Genomic DNA, 24,867 nt, shown 5'->3' on the forward strand with positions numbered 1-24,867 from the left:
TCTCTAGTCTTCTAAGTCATGATTTGTTACTTTTGTAAATTTCATAAGAAAATGTGTTACCCAAAGTGTGAAGACAACCAGTAAGTGCATACAGCCATTTCACTTTTAAATAATATTAGTTCATCTGTCACATTGTTCATTCTGAGTTAGACAATATCTTGTAGTAAGATATATAACATACATTATTTTATCAGGCCCATAGAGTGCAGTGATTGAAAGAAAGAACCTGCATTTATATGGTACTTTTTACAGCTTCAGGATATTCCAAAGCAAGTATAGCCAGCGGCAGCCAATTTGCACACAGCAAGGTCACACAAGCAGCTTGGATTCCGTATCAATATGGATATTTGGATGGAAACTAATCTCGGGAGGATGAAGCCACAGTGCCTAAAGTATTCTTGTTTGCAAGTGGCATCTTTATTTGAGAACCAGAACACAGACAGCTTGGCTGAACCAGGATAGTAACTATCAGAGATTAGGCTTTTAGTTTTGAAGCATGCTCAGTTTGAGGTAAAGGGGGAGAGTTGGGAGTAGCGCATTCTATGAACTAGGCATAATGCGGTTAGCACCCAGAGAGAGTGAAGTTTTGGAATGCTGGGCTTGAGGGACAGAAATGTTGGAGAAATGCAGGTACGATATAGAGACCAGACAAACAAATCATTAGCAGGGTAGACATGAGGGTTGGTGAGGAGTCCACAGCACATGGGGGAGGACAGGTAGACCATCTTCAAATGGAGATCAGAACAAGACCAAAGGTCTAAGTCTGAAACTCATCCTCATGAGTGAAAAGGAACTTGGAGGAATAATATGCGAAAGAGAAACCTCAGGTATTTCAGCAAGTTTTTGCACAAGTAATTTAAAATTGCATTTCCAAGTCTGTCCTTCCCTTTAATTTCTCTAATCAGTGTGTCTAGCATCACTAGATCTCAGACCGTTAACAAATCTGGTTGTTTAAGCCTTCAAATGCAAACATACTCAAACATGGTGTAAAATAGTAGCTTGTTTAAGCCTTCAAATGCAAACATACTCAAACATGATGTAAAATAGTAGCTTGTATGCAATCAGCTAGGCTATTACTCCAAGTAGCGTTACTAACATTACTTTAAATGTAACATTTTAAATCCCAATTGTAGCACCCTTTACCGGTATGGGAAGTAAACCGAACATAAAAGTGCCATTAAGACTGTTGCTATCGGGTTTTCAATGTACATTGAAATGGAATGTGTTGATGTACCATACATTTTTAAAATGTAAGGTATAATTACTTTGGAATAATTTTTTATTATTACTGTATTGGTGGAACAATCTTTTATTACTGTATTGGCGGTTTCTTATGAAAGTCTTATTTTCACCTCCATAAAATCACCCAACTGAGCCCTTGTCTTAGCTCATCTGCTGCTGAAACCCTCCTTTGTTATCTCTAGACCCAACTATTTTAACAGTGTCATTCTAACACACTCCTGGCAGGTCTTCTACATTTTACCTTGCGTGAACTCAGTCGCCCATTTCTTCACTCTCCGCCAGTCCCATTTCCCTATCACCTCTTTGCTTGCTGACATACATCGGCTCACAATCAAGCATTTCCTTGACTTTAGAATCATTCCTCTTTTTAAATCCCTCCAGGGCCTTGCCCCTCCCCTCTATTCTGCTCAGTCCCACAACACTTCAAAATATCTACGAAGCTCTATTCTGGCCTCTTTTGGAGTAATTTTAATGGGAATGCACAAGTGTTGACCTTGCCTTCAGTTGCCTCGTCCCCTTGTTCTGGAATTCCCTCACATACACTTCCCTACCTCTCTACCTCACTTTCCTCCTTTAATGCAGTTATTTAAACTTGCCTCTAACCAAGCTTTTCATCATCTGACCTAATATCTCTTTCTGTGGCTCAGTGTCATGTTTTGCTTTATAACGTTCCTGTGATAGGCCTTGGAACATTTCAGTACATTACCGTACTATATAACTGAAAGTTGGTATTTCTGGAGAATCCTTTTTTATTCAAATTCTATCTTTTGTAGGTCTAATGTCTGAAGGTTTGTACAGAGTATCAGGGTTTAGTGATCTCATCGAAGATGTCAAACTGGCATTTGACAGAGGTATGTCAAGTTTCATTTATCGCACTTTTACACAACTAACCAGTATTTCCAACCAGCAGATAGATACTATTACCCTGACTAGTTTCTAGATTTTTACTTTTGAAAATAACTGCATGAACCGGGGGTGTGGAAAGGACAGGCGGGCATTGGGAGGGCAGTTGGGGGATGTTGGGATTGTAGTTGAGGTAGGGGGTGTAGTCGGGGGATGGGGAGCGCAATCATGCGGTGTAGGCAGGGGGTGGGAAGGGCATTCAGGCATCCTGTGGAGAGTCGGGGGGGATTTAAGATGAGTGCTGTTGAGGGGTAGTCGGGTAGGGGAGGAGGGGGAGGTAGACTACGGGTGGTCAGGGTATAGTCGAAGGTTGGCTACTTGGGGGTCATGTGGGGTATTGGAGGCTGAGGGGGTTGGATTTGGTGGTTGGGTAGTTCCATGGGGGGGCCCAGGATTAGGAGGAGTCCTTGGGGTGGGATGGGGTTACTGGTCAGGGGAAACAGTACTATAGTTACCCAGAAGAGAGTGCTTTTGATTCTTCTAACTTCTTTTGCTTAACTATCGCTGTAAGACAGTCAGAACCGTCTGAAGTTTGTGATTTAAATCACAGTATCAGATGGTCCCTAGTGCAGGACAATTACCCAAAGGATGTTTGAACTTCCCAGGCAATTGTCATACAATCCTTACAAGGAGACCTCCAGTGGGAGTGTTCCCCAGCACAGCTTTGGGGTGCCAGGCAGGCATTATACCTGATTCAGTAGTGTCATTACAGATTTCTTAAAGGTAAATCATGTTTGACACATCTAGTTTTTTGAGGGTGTAACTAGTAGGTTATGTCGTATCTTACAGATAAAAAATTCTGTGTAAATAACAGTGCCATCAATAACAGAAAACTAGTTTAATCAAGTTTTGACTTATATTCATACATACATACAATAACACATGGCCTCAAGAGGGCTCCATTACCACCCTCTATCCCGAATAAAAAGTTACAATGGGCCCAATATTTTCTTTTATTTATTTTTTTTTTTATAAATTTAGAGCATCCAATTCATTTTTTCCAATTAAGGGGCAATTTAGCGTGGCCAATTCACCTATCCTCCACATCTTTTGGGTTGTGGGGCGAAACCAACGCAAACACGGGGAAAATGGGCAAACTCCATACGGACAGTGACCCAGAGCTGGGATCAAACCTGGGACCTCAGCGCCGTGAGGCAACCGTGCTAACCACTTGCGCCACCGTGGTGCCGCCAATATTTTCTTTTATTAATGGAGAGTACCCAATTTTTTTTTTTTTCCAATTAAGGGGCAATTTAGCGTCGTCAATCCACACACCTGCACATCTTTGGGTTGTGGGGACGAGACCCACGCTGACACATGGAGAACGTGCAAACTCCACACAGACAGTGACCCGGGGCCGGGATCGAACCCGAGTCCTCAGCGCCGTAGGCAGCACAATATAACGGCCGTGTCCCACCAGGCGCAAATTTGAGCCAGCTGGTTAGACTGCGGGAGAGTCCGAAATCGGGAACCACCTCCGGGCGCTGATCGGTTTCCGATCTAACTGGCCTACTCCCGTTGGTGAGATCTGGATCCCGCTGCGGCGTGGCGAGAAACCAATAATCACCAATTAAGGCCAAACTCCATCCCATTAACAGGAAGCACCACCTATCTAATAGCCTTCCGTGATCTAATGGGCTCCCCAGCGAGAGCAGTCACATGGCCACCCTTTAGTACACCTGTTTAAAAACGTGAGGCTAGCGAATTGGCTGCTGTGAGGTGAGGTGGAGGTGAGTAGTCATCTTGGAAATTGGCCGGGTGTCACCAGGGCTGCTGCCCCAGTGCTCGGGGGAGGATGAGGGGTGTCAGCCTCCGGGGGAGTGGAGGGGGAAGACGAGCTCTGTCAGGGGAGGCGGCCGCTATCGGTAGGGGATGCCACAGGGTTGGGGGGGCGACGGGCTCAGTGCCCGCTGGTCTAACATGCCACCCCCTCAGATCGTGTATACCCATCATCAGCAACATCAGTTGCCTGATCATCCCACCAAATACCTCCAGGACTGCGCCCTGTCCATGCTAATATAGTGACAGTCACTTTAGCCCCCACTGACCATGATGACCTCTGGCCGCCCAGCTGAAGGCTATCGCTAATCGTGAATTGGCAACATTAGTAATTTGAGTACTTCACAGCTCCCAAGTGGCTGTGTAGCGTGTGTTTTCTGTGAGCTCCTGCATTTTTGCTGTCCAACTGCCTGAAGGCTTGATCTTCCGTTGTTACTGTTTGTTTGACTGCTACCTCCACTTTTGGTTGTTTGCTGCCTGACTGACTGACTGCCTGGAGGAAAGAAGGAAGAAAAGAAGGAAGGAAGGTAGGTCCCTGCTGCCTGGAAGAGGGGAGAAGGGGGAAGTTTGCCTGCCTGCCTGTCTTCATCCAGACTGACGGAACAGCCATGGGGACCAAATGTGCACCTCAATATGCCAACATCCTCATGGACAAGTTCGCACAAGACCTATTCACCGCACAGGAAGGGGGAAGACAGAGTACCGTTCGCGTCCAGTACTTCCCCAGAGCGGAGAAACTACAACATCTTCGGAGCCTTCAACATGTCATCGGTGAAGACGAACATCTTTACCAAGGCCATCGCCACCCCCTTACTACTTGCCTTCAAACAACCACGCAACCTCAAACAGACTACTGTTTGCAGCAAACTATCCAGCCTTCAGGGGAATAGTGACCACAACACCATGCAAGATGGGCTAGATCATCGACATGGACACCACCATTACACGGGAGAACACCACCCACCAGATACACGATACATACTTGTGCGAGTTGGCCAACATTGTCTACCTCATATGCTGCAAAAATGGATGTCCCGAGGCATGGTACATTGGCGAGGCCACACAGATGCTGCGACAACGGATGAATGGACAATCATCAGGCAGGAATGTTCCCTTCCAGTCGGAGAACACTTCAGCAGTCAAGGGCGTTCAGCTTCTGAACTTTGGGTAAGCATTCTCCAAGGCGGCCTTCATGACGCACGACAACGCAGAATCGTCGAGCGGAGACTGATAGCCAAGTTCCGCACGAATGAGTACGGCCTCAACCCGGACCTGGGATTCATGTCGCATTACATTCACCCCCCCACCATCTGGCCTGGACATGCAAAATCCTACCAACTGTCCTCGCTTGAGACATTTCCCACTTCTTTAACCTGTGATTATCCCTCTCTCCAGTTGCTCCGTCTGGATCTGTAAAGACTTAATTACCTACAAAGATTTGCATTCAAAGTATCATCTTGCATTGATTTTGTCTGTATATGTGTTTGTGGAACCCACCTCTCTTCACTCACCTGATGAAGAAGATGCGCTCCGAAAGCTAGTGATTCCAAATAAACCTGTTGGACTTTAAACTGGTGTTGTAAAACTTCTTACTCTGCCTGAGGGAAGAGTATTTGTCTCACAGCCTGCCTGCCTTCCTGGAGGAAGTGAGAGAGAGTGAGGGGGTAGTGCTGCCACCCCCTTTATTGCTTGTATCCAGCCTGCCTGCCTGCCTGCTTGGGAGAGGTGGGGAAGAGAGGAGTGGAAGGAAGGAAGGAAGTAAGAGAGACCTATTATCCAGAAGAGAGAGAGAGGAGGGTTTGGTGCCTGTTTTCATTGACCAACATTGACCAAAGGGGGGGGGGGAAACGACAGTTCTGTCTGAGTGTGTGATGCTGGGCCTCCCCTGGGCTGAAGGCTCTTCCTCACTGTGTTCTCCCACCCAACACCGAGGGTGAATTCTGGTTCTGCTGGGCTCTACCCGGATCAAAGACTTTTCATCTTTCCACTGGCCTCCCACTCACCAGTTACAGTGCCCAGCCCTCCTGTGTCCCCTCCTCCTCCTCCCTCTGTATCCATCGTTTACACCCCCGCTCCTCCACTTAACCCCCCCAGGAAAGGTAAGAAACATTTGCCACTTCAACCGCCCCATCCTCCCTGTCTGTTCCCACACTGCTGCTACAATAGAGGCCACACTAGGGTGAGTGTAGTAACTGCCCGGATGGCAACACCATCTTTGCCGGTGGCGGGGCCCTCCACGGCCACCCATGTGGTGGTGATGGCCTCTACCGCTCCCTCAGCCCCGGCACCTTTTCGACTGCTCACCCGGCAGCTTCGGTTCAAGTCCTGCTCGGCCTCATGGACATCCCCTCATGGCATATCTTCTCCTTCCGGCACCAGTTCTTTATTTGCCTGGCCTAGAGGAGGGTTTAGAGGGGGGCTCTGCGGTCCCCTACCAAGGGGAAACCTTTCCCATCTTCTGGTCTGCGAACGGTGTGCAGTGCCACCTTTGCAAGGGGATGGGGCACATCCGTAGAATTTGCCCATCCTCCACCCCGCTGCAACCACCAAGGGGACTGCAGCTGGTGTCACCGGCCCCCTCTCCCTCTGGTGACCCTGTAACTGCCCCCCTGTTGGGGAGATCCATGCTGGTACCACGGCTCAGCATAGCGGTGAGAGAGCATACACACAGCCAGAAGGAAGGCACATAGGATAGTTAGCGGTCAGGTCCCAATATCCTGACCCCATCAGTCTGAAGGACCCAGTGCCCCTGAATACTGGCTCGGGAGCTGTCATTACTCCTTGCCCAGCCATCACCCAGCAACAATGGGCGGCATGGTAGCACAGTGGTTTGCACTGTTGCTTCACAGTACCAGGGATCCAGGTTTGATTCACGTCTTAGGCATTGTCTGCACGTTCTCCCCGTGTCCACGTGGGTTTCCTCCCAGAAGACCCGAAAGACGTGCTTGTTAGGTGAATTGGACATTCTGTATTCTCCCTGTGTGTACCCAAACAGGTGCCGGAATGTAGTGACTAGGGGATTTTCACAATAACGTCACTGCAGTGCTAATGTAAGCCAACTTGTGACAATAATAAAGATTATTATTATTATTCCCAGCCCGCCAACGTTTTGTCATTTGGTGTCAGGCCCGGCAACATTTCTGTGCGGGCCGCTGCGGGTGGCGGCCATGAGGCGTGCCCACATACCACTCAGCCACCAAAGGAAAGAGGTAAGGGGAAGGTGAGGAAAACCCCTAAGCTGCCACTTCCCAGAGCCGGGCACTTCGGGGCTGCATGCCTGAGGGCTTGTTCTGCCCAGTACAATTTAGCACACCGAGCCAGTTCAATATTTCAGCACGGGGGGGTGGCAGCGGCAGTTCCCTGTTTCTTGGGTTCTGGGGAGTTAGTGGCATGGAAGGCCCTCTTCTCCCTCCGTCCCAACTGCTGATGTCAGGTGCCTCAGCCACCATCCTGGAGTTGTTGCCAGGACCTTCCAGTGACCCGGGCAGAGCAGAGGTCTGCGCCACTGCCTCACTCAGGCTCGGGACCCTGGGAGGAACTTGTCTATCGATGATTTTGCCGGTGAGATCGAGGATGGCCCAGGGCTAGTCGGTGCGCCCCTGTCGTCCGCCATACTCCATGTGGTGGAAGACTGGGGCCCAGACAGTGACTGCCCAGAGGAAGGCAGCTGCTCGGTGGTGGGCATGGAGGCTGTGTTTGATGCTTTCTGCAGTGAGGTGGAGGGCTCACTTGTGCCCCACACCGGATCGCCCCTCATCCGCTCAGGAGGAGTCTGGGAATCTACAACATTTTGAGTTGAGTTTTTCTTATGTTTCCATTGATAGTTTAGGCAATGCACTATTAGGGCCCCCCACCCCCTTTTTGCTTTGTCCCCCATTTACTTTCCTGCTGTTTTCTTGGTCACCTTGCCATACATTTGCAAGTAGCTGCAAGTGGCGATTGTGGCCACCGATGTTAAACGTTTAGCTGCTGTTGTATAAAGAGCCAACGGTTCTGCTCCTTTTCCACAAGCACCTGTAATTTACTTCAACAGGCTGCACAAAACTCTAACATCACATCACCTGACACAAAGGCCACCTGAAGCCCCTTTACATATCAGTGTCAATTATTGGATACTTAACATAAATGAGACAACTGATTGGAATGTCTCTTAACCCCAGGCCGGGTGTGTGTTTACCATGGCCTGGAGTGAGGATCATATCAGGGTGGACTGACCTGATGTCGGCGATGGGGCAGATTGACCCGACTGCAGGGCCGGAGGAATGTTTTACCAAGTGCTGCTTTCCCTATTGTACTGTGGTCTGGCCGATGTCCTCGGCCTGGAGGTTGAATGTTCATTTGCTGATGCCTCCCCTGGTTCTGTGGCCTGAAGCGAGGAAAGGGAGTCTTATCACTGACTTTCTCTCCCCGGGTAGTGGTCGTAACTGCCCTGACCTTTTACACTCGGGTTCATTCCAGGACTTGAGTGGGAACTTGTGTCACATATTCCAACCTATAGCCCTGTTTCCCAGGCAGCTGACTATATAAACTTTAACTTGGACCAAGCCCATCACGATGCCCAGGCAGCAGGATTGTCCGCTATCACCGACGATGCCCCAGGTCCAGGGGGTATAGATGGCACGCACGTCGCCTTGCGCATACCAAGACATCAGAGAGTACCCTTCATTAACAGGGAGGGGTTCCGCCCCCTGAACATTCAAATTGTGTGCGACGACTATCTCAAGATATTGCATGTGTGTGCTTCCCCGAGGGTGTATACAATAGCTACACCCTGGGACAGTCCGAGATCCCTGGCGTCTCCATGGGACACCCCAGGATGGCTGGTTGGCTCTTGGGGATAAGGGGCACCCTCTTAGGTCTTAGCTAATGATGCCAGTGTGGAGGCTGATGACCGATGCGAAGACCCTACATAACAAAGTCAATGTGGCCACACGGGCTGTCATTGAGCAGTGAATCGGACGATTTAAAATGCGGTTACTATGCCTCGACCGCTCTGGTGGTGCACTGCAGTACACACATCCCCAGAGGGTCGCCCACTTTGTTCTGGTCTGCTGTGCCCCACACAACCTGGCACAGCAGCGGGGTGATGTGCTGGAGGAGGAGGAACATGTGGCCTCATCAGAGGAGGAGGACGAGGAGGAGCAGGACTAGGAAGGCCTGGAGGATGAGCCCAGGGAGGAGCAGCTGGAGGGTGGAGGACAGGCGGCGACAGTGACAGTCCGGCATGCCCGGAGGGCCAGGGAGGCCCTCATCCTCACCCGCTTCTTATAGGATGTGTCTTCGTCCGTCATCTCATCCCCTCACCTCATCCCACCTACCGTCCTGCATCCACCCCCCCTCCCCTACCCAATCCACCTCTCCCTTTCCCTCATCACCTCTTCCCCCCTCAATTGCCCTGTTCCACCCTCCCTGGGCCTGTGTTACATCACTCCAGGGTAATGGGCCTGTGTCGGCACTGTCAGCGGGTCAGTATACAAGGCAGGAGAGTGATGATCACTCGCTGTGCGCTAAATTCTGGTGCTCCTCAGTCTATGCCATAGTCTTGACACCTGTCTGTCTGCTGTGGTATGCCGGGAGGGACGGGGCCATTGTTTATAAACATTGAGGTTTGACCACTTAGGTCACTAAAGCACAAAGGGATATAAATGGTTCAAGATGGTTTGTACAAGCTGTCAATCACAGACCACTACTTGAAAGCTATGAATGGCTGACAGATATTGGACCTGTGGGAACCAGGTGCAGGCACAGCTGCTCTCCTTCGAGGAATGGGCATGTGGGGCTGTAAGCTAAGTATTACAGCTATCATGCTTCCCATTGCCCATGGATTGCTCTCTACATTCCAGACCAGGGTCCCTTTTCTGGGTGGGGGGTCTGTGGAGGGGGTTCCTTTAGGCAAGGGGTTCCTGTGGGGGGGTCCCCCTATTACAAGGGTCCCTGGGAGGGTGGTCCTGACGGGGTTCTGCTAGAGCGGAGACATGGGCAGGCAGAGGGCATTATTGGGGGGGGGGGGGGGGGGGGGGGTAGCGGCCCTGTCCCTCGAATGGTCACTACCAGCGTGGCCCTGGCGTGGTGGACCTCACAGTGGACCAAGAGGTAAAAAAACCACAAGTGATCCACATCCACGTTATTCACAGCTACGGGGACTGGAGAATCATGGGAGGTCGGAGCATAGGGCGCCGGGCCTGCTAAATAGATGCAAATGGGTTCTTAAGACCAATTTACATTTATTTACATCCATCAACACACATAATGGACCTCGTTCACGCTGCCATCGATCTTCCCCCAACGCCCGATTCGCCGTCCCATCAGGGAACGCATTCCGGGTGTCCTGAGATGGAGAATCCCGACCAATGTTCCCAGTCTCAAATCTTCTCAATTCTTGCTCTACTTTCTCTCCTAAAGCATAGGGTATTGGTTGCAGCTTGTATCCTTGAATCGGTTTGCTGGTTTCACTAAATACTCGAGGGTACTTGTCAATCACATTATCTTGCATTGTGAATCTTGCCTCAACATGGAAAAAAATCATTCCAATTTAAGTTGAGTGCTGCTAACCAATCTCTTCCTAACAAGGCTGATTTTTCACCTTGAAACACTTCCAATTATGGGAATTTTCTCTCCTCTACAACTGCATAATTGGATTCACAATTTCTCCCGCTGATGCTGACTCAACCTTTCACGATTCAGTGACTCAGGAAACGTACTGACTGCTGTGCCTGTGTGAACCTCCATGTTTACAAGAGTTCGACCCAAAGCTACTTAGAACACAATGCCCTGTGAAATTCCATTGGATGTCCTTGTGCTTTGGTTCATATGGATTTTAACCGACCCTTCATCAACCTACTGCTATTCAACAACAGTATGTAGTTTCCTCCAGCCGACGACTTCTCCATTTATCATATTGTGACATGCTTTAGCAAGATGACCCTCTTTCTTGCAGCTGTGGCACTCTGCCTTCATAAATATACAACTCCGTACTGTACAAAAGTACCTTGAACAGGACTTTGTTGTACCGCTGCTACTACTAACTGTCGTCATTGGGACCTACTGCTTATCATCTCGAGACAGATTTATAAACCTAATTCTCACAGAAAGAACACTCACAAGTTCCGGCTAGTTAGCTGGAAGCTTCTCCAACACAAATTTGTTTAGCTAGAAAATCCGTAATCCAATCTTCTCGTGAAATTTATCATATTTTTATGTACAAAATCACTCATGTGGACAGGATAGCCATTGGTAACAAATAACTAGTTCAATCTCATTTTTACTTATATATGCTGGACATGTATACATGGATGGCCACAAGAGGGCACTGTTATGGTTGATAAGGAGAACCACTGAATGTAAATAATTTAAATTTCAAAAAGCCACACATGAGAATATTGCACAAAATTAGGGCTCATGGGATTAGAGGTAATATATTAGCCAGGATTGAGGATTGCTTAGAAATAAACAGACCATTTGCGGTTGGCAGGCCATGTAACACATGGGTACCCCGAGGATCAGTGCTTGAGGCTGCGCTATATCCAATGCGGATCAGTAACTCAGATGAGAGGACTGAGAGGAACATACCCAAATTTGCTGATGATACAAAGTTAGCAGGGAAAGTAAGCTATGAGGAGGATGCAAAGAGGTTACAAAGGGAAATAGACAGCTTGAGTGAATGGGCAAGAACCTGGCACATGGAATAATGTTGAGAATTCTGAACATGTGAATTAGGAGCACAAATAGACCATTTGGTCCTCCAAGCCGCTCAGCCATTTAATAAGATCATGGTCGATCTGTTTGTGTTCCGAGTTCCGCATGTGAAGTTAGCTGCTTTTATTTGGAAAAATAGAAAAACAGTTTATAAATATTTTAGTAGTCAGTAGTAATTCATCTCCTGACTCCCCAAAGCCTGTCCATCATCGACAAAGCACAAGTCAGAAGTGTGATGGAAAATTCTACTTACCTGAATGAGTACAACTCAACACCATCCAGGTGAAAGCAGCCCATTTGATCAGCTTCTTCAGCATTCACTCCATCCGCCCACTGACAGCAGTGCGTACCATCTACAAGATGTACTGCAGTAACTCACCAGGGCTCCTAAAACAGCACCTTGCAAACATTTGGACTCCAAAACCACGAAGGGCAAAGGGAGCAGATGGATGGGAACAGCACCACCTGTACATTCCCGTCAGAGCCACACACCTTCCCGACTTAGAACTACATCGCTGTTCCTGCACTACATGGACTGCAGCAGTTCACGAAGGTGACTGACCACCACCTTCTCGGGGAATTAGGGATGGGTCATAAATGCTGGAGTCTCGCTTCCCATGTACAGTTTTGTTTTCTTTATCTAAGGAAGTATATGATTGAGGAGTACAATGAAGGTTCACTGGACTGATTCCTGGATGAGAGGACTGTCCAAAGAGAGGAGATTGAGTAGACGAGGCCTATATTCCCCAGAATTTAGAAGAATGTGAGGTGATCTAAGTGAAGCAAAGTGCAGGATTTTCTAGCTGTTCACACTGGCAGTCCCACTGACTGTACATCCCCGTCACGGTATTCACAGCAGCGAGTGGTGCATTCAATGGGAAACCTTGTTGACAGTGGCAGAATCAGAAGATCTCACCACTGGTGGACAGCCTCCTGCCACTGCCAGACATGCTGTGGAGGGGGAGGAAAATCCCGCTCATAAAATTCTTAAGGTACTTGACAAGGTAGATGCTGGGAGGATGGTCACTCTGGCTGAGGAGTCTTGAATTAGAGTTACAGTCTCAGAGTAAGGAGTTAGTCATTTAGGACTGAGATTAGGGGAAATTTCTTCATTCAAAGGTTGTGAATTCTCTAGACCCAGAGCTGTGCATGCTCAGTCATTGTAGATATTCAAGAGGCTGAGTGATAGATTTTTGGATACAAGGAGAATTAAGGAATGTGGAGATAGTGCAGGGAAGATGGAGTTGATGTAGAAGATCTGTAACAAGCAAACTCAGAAGACCAAATGGCCTACTCCTCTTTCTTGTGTTCTTATTATCGTATGCTTCAAATATCACCATCAATAGTACATGTGGTGCCTTAATGGAATTCTTGTATCTGGAGAAAGTCAAGTAGACCATCAGTTGAAGGGTTCTACCTGAGATGGCAGCCATTCATTGCCTACTTTAAGGAATTAGTCGCCGTCAGTTGCAAGGGTTACGTGTTTTAGGTTTTAATTTCCCTCTCTTTTATGGGTGAGATACATATGGTTGGGTGAGTTTTGGTACATTGTGCTTTGATACATCCATTGTTTGTGATGTTGCCTTTGTTATAAAATTTTTGTAAATGGAAAATCATAGAAGAATCATGGAATCCCTACAGTGCAGAGGAGGCCATTCGGCCTATCGAGTCTGCACCGAACCTCTGAAAGAGCGCCCTACCCAGCCCAATTCCCGCCCTATCCCTGAAACCCCACCTAACCTTTGGACACTAAGGGGCAATTTAGTATGGCCAATCCACCTGACCTGCACATCTTTGGACTGTGGGAGGAAAGCAGGGCACCCGGAGGAAACCCATGCAGTCAAGGGGAGAACGTGCAAACTCCACACAGACAGTTGCCCGAGGTCAGTATCGAACCGGGGTCCCCAGCGCTGTGAGGCAGCAGTGCTAAATCTCTAATAAAATTATATTTTTTTTTTAATGAATAGTACATGTGATTGAAACAATTGCTTTAACTTCAAGATGCTGCCTAACATTTGTGATTATCATAGTTATGTCTGCAGTGTAGTCTGCTCTGCTCTCATGCAGAAGGCTGTGTGAAGAAATGATAAAAATGGAAAAACAAAATAGTGTTTTCTTTGAAACTGATGCTTATTGAATGTAATACAAGAATGCAATGATTTTGTATTAATTTTATTTTTAATTTTGGATTCTAGATGGTGAGAAAGCAGACATTTCAGTAAATATTTATGAAGATATAAACATTATTACCGGTGCGCTAAAACTATACTTCAGAGATTTGCCCATTCCACTTATCACATATGATGCTTACCCAAAATTTATTGAAGCTGCACGTGAGTATATTGATTTTATTTAAATCAAATTATTGAGTTATGTGTATTTAAAATCTATTTATGTTGTTACAATTCCTGGCATTTGTCAGTGACTTAAGTTTATAAGTTGCAATTGGCTGTGATGTCTTTAGGTAAAGCTCTAATAATGTTTTCAAATACGCGGAGTCATATATTTGTCACACTTTCAGTCACAAAAGCCTGTGACTATAATTTTTTTTAAATTTAGAGTCAGGTTGCTAACTACCAAGAGTTTCAAACATTGGCCACATAATTGCTCAATACCAGTTTGAAGGAAAGCTGGAACTGATTCCCTCCCAAGTGTTTATTATGTTTTATTTACGCCTGTTTTCTGACTGTAACAGAGTGTGGATTTGATTGGCTTCATTAGATCTCTATGAAGCTGCTTTCATACAATGTAAATGGGCAGCACAGTGGTTAGCACAGCTGCCTCACAGCTCTAGGGTGCCAGGTTCAATTCCAGCTGCGGGTGACTGTCTGTGTGGAGTTTGCACTTTCTTCCTGGGTCTGCTTGGGTTTCCTCCGGGTGCTCCGGTTTCCCCCCACAGTCCAAAGAAGTGCAGGTTAGATGGATTGGCCATGATAAATTGCCCTTAGTGTCTAAAGGGTGAGGTGAGGTTACTAGGTTAAAGGGTAAAGGTGGGGGCATGGCTTCCAGGGGCAGATTCGATGGTCTGAATGGCCGCCTTCTGCACTGGAGAGATTCTATGGGCGCGATTCTCTGGAAAAACTTCTAAGTGTGGTAACAAGCGAGAATTGCTGCGAGCATCTCGGCGCTCGGCCCAGCGAGGCAGGCAACGCAATTCAATGTTAATTGATCCACTTAATGAGGCCTGACGCGCTTCTTGCTGCAAATAACGGCTCACCAGTTGATTCACCGGGACCACGCTCCCTAACCCCCTGCTGACAAGGTCATGCAGCATTTAAGGTACACTTGCTCAGCCAGCTCGCAACAATGGTGCCAAGGCGACCAGCCCCAAGATTCGGGGACACTGACCTGGGGAGGCTGCTAGATGCCGTGAAAGTCCCAGAGGGTGAGCCACAAGGCTGCCAGTGCTGCCTGGACGAGGTGGCGACAGCTGTCAGCTCGGGAGTGTAACCAGGAAGATTGGCCTCCAGTGTCGGAAAAAAGTCAAAGACTTACACCGGGCAGCACAAGTAAGTAGACACCACATGCCCCCACTCTTCCTCCCCCAACCTTCCTCCTTCGACTCACCCCTTCAACCTCACCACCCCAACCCTCCCATCACAGCCCCCCACCCCCACCCAACAACTGTGAACCACACATGTGGCTAACGATGCCCTCTCTGTGTCTCCTCAGGAAAAGCTCTCCCTCAATCGGTGGGAGAGGGCCAAGACTGGCGGTGGGGTACCGGACTTCAGAATCCTTCCCTCCTTCACTGAGCAGGCCCCGGAGGTGACCGAGGTGGCCGAGGACAGGGCGGTCACCCATGCAGAGGCTGGCAGACGCCGAGAGGTGAGGAACCGCCGGGCTCCACCGTGAGGACCTGTCAAGCATAAATTATTGCCTTCCTGACTGACCCATCCCTCCCTGATCACATGTTCATTCTCCCGCAGGTCCTTCAGCCGATTGAGCCGTTCCATCTCGGGCGGCCCCCTCTCCTGAGTCCGAGGAGAACACCTTGGAGGAGAGCTCCGAGGATGCCACCGTAGTCGCAGCACAGCTGACATCCCCATCCTCCACATGCGCAGATGTACACACCTCAGTGGGAAATGTCAGTAGTCAGGCTTCTGGGGCACAATCTGGTGAGCACCACACTGCTGCTGATGTACATCAGGTAGAGGCAGGAACCCCCAGGTGAGACAGCTGTCGGAGGTCTGCTGGAAACCAGGACCCAGCTGGGTCCCAGCCTGATGCTAAGCCTGTGGTACAGAGTTACCCGGAGCTGATGTAGATGATAGGGAGCAGCCGGGACAGAGGGAGATGTCAACAACACTCCAGCAGATCCATAGCCGCCTGGAGGAGTCCCAGAGGCTACGGGTGCAGGAGATGGCGCCGACAATGATTGGCACCAACGGCAACACTGCTAGGGTGGCGACCACAGTGGCGAGCCTGGTGCACGACGTGGGCACCATTAGTGAAGGTGTCACTCGGTCGGTGACGACCATGGCTGAGGGTCTCAATGGAACGTTTGCTTCATTGGCGGATGTCACCCAGTACCAGACCGACCTTGATGAGGTTCTGCGGGACATGTCCCGCTCTCAGATGGGCATGGCCTAGGCGCTGCAGAGCTTGTCCCAGTCGTAGGTGGGCATTGCCTAGGCACTTTAGAGCATGACCTGTCACTGAGGAACATCGCTGAGGGCGTCGACACAATGGTGCAGAGACCATGGGGAACCATCAGGTTGGCAGAGCCAGAGATTTCCGATGGCGGCCATGGTGTGAGTGGTCGCACACAGGACAGCTTCTACTTGAAGGTGTAGAAAACAGCTCTTTTTACCTGAAATTGGGTGCAACGTCAACAGTAGGTCAGAGGGGAAGTTCCCACCAGGACTGGTATGTCTGCTGGTTAGCAAACCTGGCAGAAGAAGGTGAAAGACCTGGCCAAGGAGTTGGAATAGACATGTGGCGCAGCAGCCAGTAGAAAGATGGCGGAGGGGGAAGGGCTAGTGCAAGTTGGAAGGCCTCGGATGGAACAGTTGATGGCCTTCATCAAGGAAGAGTTCCACCAGCAAAGGAAGGAGATGCAGGAGGATCGCTCGAAGGCCATCGAAGAGGCTTTGGCCCCCTGAAGGGCTCAATGGAAAGGGTGGAGAAGTGTTTGGAGGCACAGGGGTTGCAGATCCGAGAGATTGAGAGGGTGATGTTGGACCACAGCGACAGGCTGGTAGCACTGGAGGTGCAGGTGGGATTCTTAGGAGTCCTCCGACCTCTTAGTCCTCTTAGGCAGAATCTGTGGATAGTGGGCCTGCCTGAAGCAGTGGAAGGTGCAAGTGCCACGAGGTATGTTTTGAGGATGCTGGCGGGACTGGTGGCGGAGGGGGTGTTGGATAAGGCCCCTGAAGTGGACAGAGCACACCGGGGGAGCCGCCATGGGCGGTGAATGTGAGACTCCATAAGTTCGTGCAGTGCGCCAGGGAGAAGCGCAACTGCGAATTGGAGGGGAACAAGGTACGAATACACCAGGACATTAGAGCTGAGCTGGCAAAACGGCGTGCGGGGTTCAACAGCCAAGGTGGTGTTATATCGACGGCAGATCAGGTTTGTGGTTCTCTACCCGGCGAAGCATGGGTGATGTATGAAGGCCGGGAATATTATTTTGAGACCCCAGAAGCGGCCAACGCATTTATAAAGGAGCATAAGCTGGGGGAAGAACTGAACTGAACAGAAAGGCTCATCATTATGTGATGTTCACACATGATGAAATAGGCGGCTAAATTTAATGGTTTTGCAGATAACTCGGGCTTGCAAAGAGTGCAGGCTGCAATCAACTGCACACATGTGATTTTAAGGACTCCATGACATCAGCAGCTGATGTTCATCAACCAGAAAGCTTTCCATTCCATCACTGTCCAACTGGCAGACAACCATCCTGCACCTTTGTGCCAGGTACCCTGGGAGTTCTCATTACTCATACATCTTGAGTCGCTCTCAGGTATCTCACAGATTTAAGGGGCCTCAGCGTTTACAAAGCTGGCTACGAGGAGATAAGGGGTGCATCATCCTCGGAGTACCTCGGAAGAAGGTACAATAAAGCACATTGTTCCACACGATCCATAATTAAGCAGACCATTAGCATACTAAAGTTCTTCTGATGTTAAACCACTCAGACCGACATAGAGATTTCTAAGTGCGGTGGCTAACGGGAACTGTCGCGAGTTTCCTGACGTTCGGCCCGGCAAGGCCGGCAACGCTATTGAACTTTAATTGGTCCACTTAACGATGCCCCACGGGCTTTACACCGCAAATGAAGGCTCGCCAGCCAATTCGGTGGGACCACACTTGCTGGTCCCCTTCAAGGAAAGGGTTTTCCGAGGACAGAGTGGTCACCGATGAGTAGGTTGGCGGAGACTGCAGAGGTGAGGATCCAATATGCTGCACCAGGAGGACCTGTCAAACGTGAGTTGTTATTGGCATACAAACTGACCCATTCCTCCCACTGACCACATGTCCATTCTCCCTCAGGTCCTCCAGCCACTAACGTCGGCCCATCCGAGAGGGTGGCACTCTCTCTCCTAACTCCCAGGTGAGCACTTCAGAGTAGAACTCCAAGGATGCCACGAACGATGCATCACAGCTGTCATCTCCACACTCCACCAGCGCAGTGATACGTACCTCAGGGGAAAACGTTGGTGGTCAAGATTCTGGGGCACAATCTGGCGAGCACCATACAGCTGCTGATGTACATCAGGTGGAGGTAAAAACGGCCAGGGAGACAGCTCTCAGAGGTCTGCTGCACCCTAGGTCCCAGCTGGGTCCCAGCTTGTTTTTGAGCCTGTGGTACAGGGTTACCCAGAGCTGATAGAGACATTAGGGTGCGGCCATGACATTCAAAGGGGGATGTCAGCGACACGTCAGCCGGTCCATAGCCGAGGCACTGTGGAGCTTGTCCCAATTGGGGTTGGGTATGGCAAAGGTGCTGCAGAGCATGGTCCAATCACTGAGTGGCAAAGTCAAGGGCATCGACACCTTGATGCTGACATCGGGGAACTGCCAGGGCTGGCAGAGCCAGATGATGCAGGGGCAGCCAGGGCTCGAACCAGCTGCCCCTACATCCCAAGGTGAACCTCAGGGCCCTATGGGCATCAACCGAGTTGAGGGGGCGCTGGCTGGGTTCCAACCCAGACCAATCCCATGGAGTGGTGACAGTGGCCATTAGCTCTCCCCATTCCACCCCTCTGATGAGGCCGCAACTCAAAGTCAGCACATGGGACAGAGCGACATGGCTGTACATGATCTGCTGACAAGTGAGCTGGGGGCCTCCAGCCCCCTGGCTCCCAGAGGATGCCTGCCAGGGGTACCGAAACCCACGGGACATGGTAAAGCAGCTGGCTGCCTCCACTTCAGATGTGCATCCTGGGGCCATACCTAGACATAGCAGTACAGCAAGAAAGGTTAAGCATATTGAGGATCCCTGGGAGAGGGGGGAGAGGGCAGGGGCTGTAGGCAGCGGGGTGAGGGGGTGGTGGGAAGAGTGGGGCGGCACTATCTGGAGAGTAGGGAATTGTTGGACACCTGCGACACATTAAAAACCTTGACCACAAGCAGTATGATGTCTCAGTCGCTTTCTTCCGCAATGCGGCCCAACCTCCAAACCCTCGACTCATCTCTCCAGGCATCCCCCACCTTCCCGTAGCACTCACCTACCCTCCGGCCGTGGACATGTCCCCGGAGCTGTGTCCCATCCACTGGGTGTTCGGATGTTGGCTGCTACATGTGTGGTGTTGCCTCCCGCAGTTCTCAAGCACAATGTCAATGCATCAAGGTGTGATTAAAATGATATCCCACATGCTACATGGCCCGCCACCCATGGGAATCCACTTGGGTTGTGTGAAGTGCTAATTTAAGTACAATTGCCAATTCCCTATTAGCAACAGCCTTCAGCTGCACAGCCAGAGGCCTCAGCAGTCAGTGGACATCATGGGTGGTCGGTGGGGCAGATGGGCAGGGGATAGGGTTGCCCCCGGAACGTGTACACACGATCCAGCGGTTGGCATGCGGGTGTTGCGTGTGGTTGCCCCCCCTTCGCATGGAGGCCCACGCCTGCGGAGGGTACCCCCCGCAGCCAAGTGTCCCCAACCCCACATAGAGCTCTGGGGTGGGAAGCCCAGCACCCCTGGGCTCTTTGCCTGTGAGCAAAGGTGACTACTCATCTCCTCAGCTCCCCGCAGAAGCCCTTCCTCCAGGTGCAAGTTTTTAAAAAGGATTACTAATTAGCACCAGTGTGACCACTTGCTGCGGCAGCCGATGAATGATGGGAGGCCGTTGGATATGGAGTAGCTCCATTAATTGTATGGTAAGAAGAGGAACTACACCCAAAAGCTAGTGATTCCATACAAACCTGTTGGACTTTAACCTGGTGTTGTAAGACTTTTTGCTGTGCCCACCCCAGTCCAACACCGGCATCTCCACATCATGGTTAATTGTATGGAAATAGAGCTGAATTGATGATGATTGCTTTCTCGCCAAGCTACGGCAAGATCCCGATTGCGTCTCGGGGAGCTGGTCAGTTACATCGCAAACTGTTTGGTGCCTGGCACGGTTCTCGTTTTGGCCTCTCCCGCTATTCACCGGCCTTGATTCGCTCGCGTGGGAGCACAACGAGGCCGGAGAATCGCGTCCTTAGTTCATGAGCAGGCAGAATACAAGATTACATGTCACTCACTGTGAATGACAGGAAGTGATGATCTCATGGTCTTATCCATACTAGGTTGCAGGGAGAAGCTGATCTCACCTTCCCTACAGAAGCAATACCTGTCCACCCCAGCCAGCTTGGCAACATCCTCCTTAAATTTGGACAGCTCGCTATTGTGGACAAGCTTGGACTGCATGAAGTCAAAAGGAATGAGAGGGGGTGGAACAGAGGTTTGAGAAACATAGAAGTTACCTGTGTGTGGTGAACCCTCTTCAGAAATTGAAGTGGAGATGGAGATGTGAAAGTATCAGTGCGACAATCAATGCTGATATGTGTCCCCCACTAATATTGTGTGTGAGCCCTGAAGATTGTAATCCTTTGAGTGCAAATGCCATGATGAGGATGTGAGATTGGAGTGAGTTGAAGATTGACTTGCCCAGCGGAGCAATTGACATAATTCATCCTCTTCCTGCACTGGAAGATATTGCAGGGGTGGTTGCCAGCCTCATTGACCTGACTTGCTATTGCCTCCCAGGCTGGAGAAGTGAGACGGGTGTGCTTCCTGGAGCCATCCTTCAGGTAAAGCACAGCCAGTGTACTCTTGGCTAAACTCGGGCAGCTTTGCTGACATTTCTACACATCTCTGTAGACCTGGGTTGGAGAGAGTGTGTGCCCGGGTGGCATTTAAATGTGGCACCAATCCTTTGACCCCCCCATTAGGTACTGGCAGGGCAGATGAATCAATTCCCACCCACCATGCGATTCAGAAAGATACTTGCCTATGAATAAGTAATGCGGTTCTGAGCATATAATCGGGTGTGATTTCCTGACACACCACCCAGAAGGAAAGAAACCGTAAGCCACCCACCATGGCACTTAGTTCCAAAAATGGAAAATTCCACAATGGACCAGATTTTGTGATCCAATCGCATCAAAACCGTCAGTTTTCACCATCATTACCCCTCTCAAAATAACAGAAATGTCTGGAATCCATGTTTGTTAGTTAAACATGAAAATCCAGAAGTGACTGTTGAACACTATTAGTTCTGCTGTAAGAACCCTTGAAAAAGTTACGCCATGTTGAAGAGGGGTAACTGGATTTTTAACAGCACACTGGTTCATAATTATTGTTGAAAGATCTCTCTGAACCTGGAAAACTAATTTTATATTTGTGTAATAGCAAATTGCTCCATTATGAAATAAGTCAATAATATTTTTAAAATAATACGTTATTTAAAAGGTTATTTGATACTTCAGTTTCTACCGTAATCCAATGAGTATGTGCAACCAGTTATTCTGTTCTCTGTAGAATTTAATCAGAACGAAGATTAATCAGTGCATTTTATTCCCTGGTCTGCTGTCTGTCAGTGTTATTGGCTTGTTACCCTACTTGGTGACAACATAACTGTTGCTGGATGCCTGAACGATACCCTTTGACTTGGTTCCATTCAGTCTGACATCAGCAAAAGTGAGATCTACATCACAGAGATAGCTAGATTTTTGTGGGCAGTTTTCTTTGAGGTCTGCAATGACCGGTCTCCTTTCGTTACTGACTGCAAAATGCGAGCCATTATTTATGAAGGGCGTATCTCAAGTACTCCTTCCTCATATGATGGTATCTTCAAACATTTTTACTTTGTGTCAACAGGAAATGAAGCATTTATGTCAAGTTTCTGTTATGTATTCTATATTTTGCCTGGCTCACCGTATTTTGCAAGTTATTTTTTAAAAATTCATTTATGGGATGTGGACGTCGCTGGTTAGGCCAGCATTTATTGCCCATGTTGCTCGGTGTGCTTTTACCTAATTACTCTGTTTTAATAACCTTTGCTCCAGAGTCACCAGGTATCTTTCTGATACCACCACGAGGTTCAAAGCCAAGTGTTGATCAATAACTCAATACACCAGTTAGTAAGTTTCAAATCAAAACACATTTATTATACACACAGTCAATCACTACTCATGCATAAAACTCTACTTATCACGAACACTAAAGGCCTATACTTAGCTTTTGGAAGGGCCCACCAGTTCAGAGGAACAATGGCCTTTGTTCGGTTCTGAGACTGCAGGTTTCAATCTGGTATGGAATAGTAGCTAGGAGCGTGCGTTGACTGGAGACTTACTTGGTTGGTGCAGCTGCTAGGCAGGTCTCTCCTTGTTGAGAGTCGCGGTCAAGAGTTCTTTCGAGCTGCTAAGAGAACCTGCCAAGAAGGACGAGCTGAACGTGGGGACTCTATTTTATACTCCCCAGGGGTTTCGTGCACTTTTGGGCGGCCCCCGGACCTGGCCCCAATTAATTGGACCAAGTACCAAAGGTTTCCATCGATTTCTCCAATACAAGAGCTGTTCCTTGATCGCTGGGCGGTTCCTATGTGTCCGTTGGCCTTCCTTTGTCCTGGCTCCCGCTGGCGCCGGGGAGTCTGGTTTGGTCCTGATTGCTTCAATGTTTCTAATTGTTTCTGGGGATTGCTCATTAATATGTAGATGGCTACTGGTTTCGGTTCTGTCTGGGTTCTGCAAGTCTTAATACACAGGAAACCTTGCACCTGATTGTTTTCTTGTGCCTGGCCAATTTTCCCTGTATTCTTTGCGGGCCTCCATTTTGGAATCGGGAAGTGGCCAACCCAGATGGCTACACCCATCCCTAGTTGCCTTTCAAAAGGTGGTGGTGAGTTGCCTTCTTGAACTGCTGCAGTCCTTCAGGTGTAGGTACACCCACTGTGCTGTTAGGGAGGGATTACCAGGACAAAAATTAAAATTGTAAAAGGAAATAATAAAATTATTGCAGCTGTTCGGTAGATTTTTTTTTAAAACAGCAGTCAAAAGTGCTGTTACTTCAAGGTTTTAAAAAACCGGGACAATCAATAAAAACAGAAATGTGCTTGTAAAAACAAATTACCAGTGAAAGAAAACAGCTGACACATGAAGCAGCTTTAAGTTATAAAATAAACGGTAATCCCAAAAAAGCACAGGAAATCAACAATAAAGAAATTGACCAGCTGCAAACAGCCCCTCCTGCAAAACAAAAGAGAGCCTGCAGTAGCTTTGAAAAATAAGTGAGAAGCCCTGAAAAGAAAAAAAATCACAGCCACGATCTCCCCAGAAAAACCACGGGGAAAACACAGAGACTCGACCAGCAGTTGCAGAGACAGCTGAGTGAAAAAGCGACAAACCATTTAAAACAGCAACATAGCAACTGACAAAGAAGAGAAATAAAAGAAAATGGCCACACTTACCGGACGTATGGACATTTTGATGAGACTGTTGAACATTGGAGCTCCTAGAGTCGTAGAGGTTTACAGCATGGAAACAGGCCCTTCGGCCCAACTTGCCCATGACGCCCATTTTTTACCACTAAGCTGATCCCAAATGCCCGCATTTGGCCCATATCCCTCTATATAAATCTAACCCGTATAACTGTCTAAATGCTTTTTAAAAGACAAAATTGCACTCGTCTCTACTGCTGCCTCTGGCAGCTCATTCCAGACACTCATTGTAGTGATATCATGGTTGTGTTGTATTTCACCGATTGACCACTAGGAGTCTCATTAGTATATAAGCGAATGTTAGAGTCAAGTGACCTCAGATTGATGAGGAAGCTGGGAGAGAGGTTGCTTATGCATGGTCATACTATTATTTATCTGTTTGTATATATTTGACTCACAGTTAATGTTAACAAATTGTCTATAGCTTTAGCTACAAGTGTTCTTGTAATATAAATCAGGCCATCTGGCAAGAACATTACACTTTACACTCACCACCCTCTGTGTGAAAAACATTGCACCTCTGGACCCTTTTGTATCTGTCCCTTCTCATGTTAAACCTATGCCCTCTAGTTTTAAACTCCACTACCTTTGGGGAAAGATGTTGACCTTATCTATGCCCCTCATTATTTTGATCTATAGGATCACCCGTAAGCCTCCTATGCTCCAGGGAAAAAAGTCCCACTCTATCCAGCCTATCCTTATAACTCAAACCATCAAGTTTCGGTAGCATCCTAGTAAATCTTTTCTGCACTCTTTCTAGTTTGGATTGGATTCGATTGGATTTGTTTATTGTCACGTGTACCGAGGTACAGTGAAAAGTATTTTTCTGCAAGCAGCTCAACAGATCATTCAGTACATGGAAGAAAAGAGAATTAAACAAAATTCAAGAAAATACATGAGAATACATAATAGGGCAACACAAGATATACAATGTAACTACATAAGCATTGGCATCGGTTGAAGCATACAGGGTGTAGTGTTAATGAGGTCAGTCAATAAGAGGGTAATTTAGGAGTCTGGTGACAGTGGGGAAGAAGCTGTTTTTGAGTCTGTTCGTGCGTGTTCTCAGACTTCTATATCTCCTGCCCGATGGAAGAAGTTGGAAAAGTGAGTAAGTGGGAGGGATCCTTGGTTATGCTGCCCGCTTTCCCCCGGAAGTTTAATAATGTCCTTTCTATAATAGGGTGACCAGAACTAAACTGAATGTTTTGAGTTTCTGTCCTTGCAAATGGAATTGAAAATGATAGAAAGATGTGAAGGGTGATGGGACCTAAAACCTTTGCCTTATTAAGCGGTTTGGTGCTACAAACCTGG

General features: G+C 48.4%; 1 protein-coding gene across 7 annotated transcripts in view; it reads left to right on the plus strand.

Annotated features, from left to right (window-relative positions):
• The window catches only part of chn1 (chimerin 1), a 337,127-nt gene that overhangs the window by 297,272 nt on the left and 14,988 nt on the right, over positions 1–24,867 (plus strand). For all 7 annotated transcript variants that reach the window (XM_038789361.1, XM_038789364.1, XM_038789365.1 and 4 more), the window contains 2 exons: positions 2,016–2,093; positions 13,815–13,952. In XM_038789361.1, coding sequence (XP_038645289.1) covers positions 2,016–2,093; positions 13,815–13,952 — 216 coding nt within the window. The remainder of the gene's footprint in view (positions 1–2,015; positions 2,094–13,814; positions 13,953–24,867) is intronic.

The sequence above is a fragment of the Scyliorhinus canicula genome, chromosome 2 (genome assembly GCF_902713615.1).
Source record: "Scyliorhinus canicula chromosome 2, sScyCan1.1, whole genome shotgun sequence".
Lineage (NCBI taxonomy): Eukaryota > Metazoa > Chordata > Chondrichthyes > Carcharhiniformes > Scyliorhinidae > Scyliorhinus > Scyliorhinus canicula.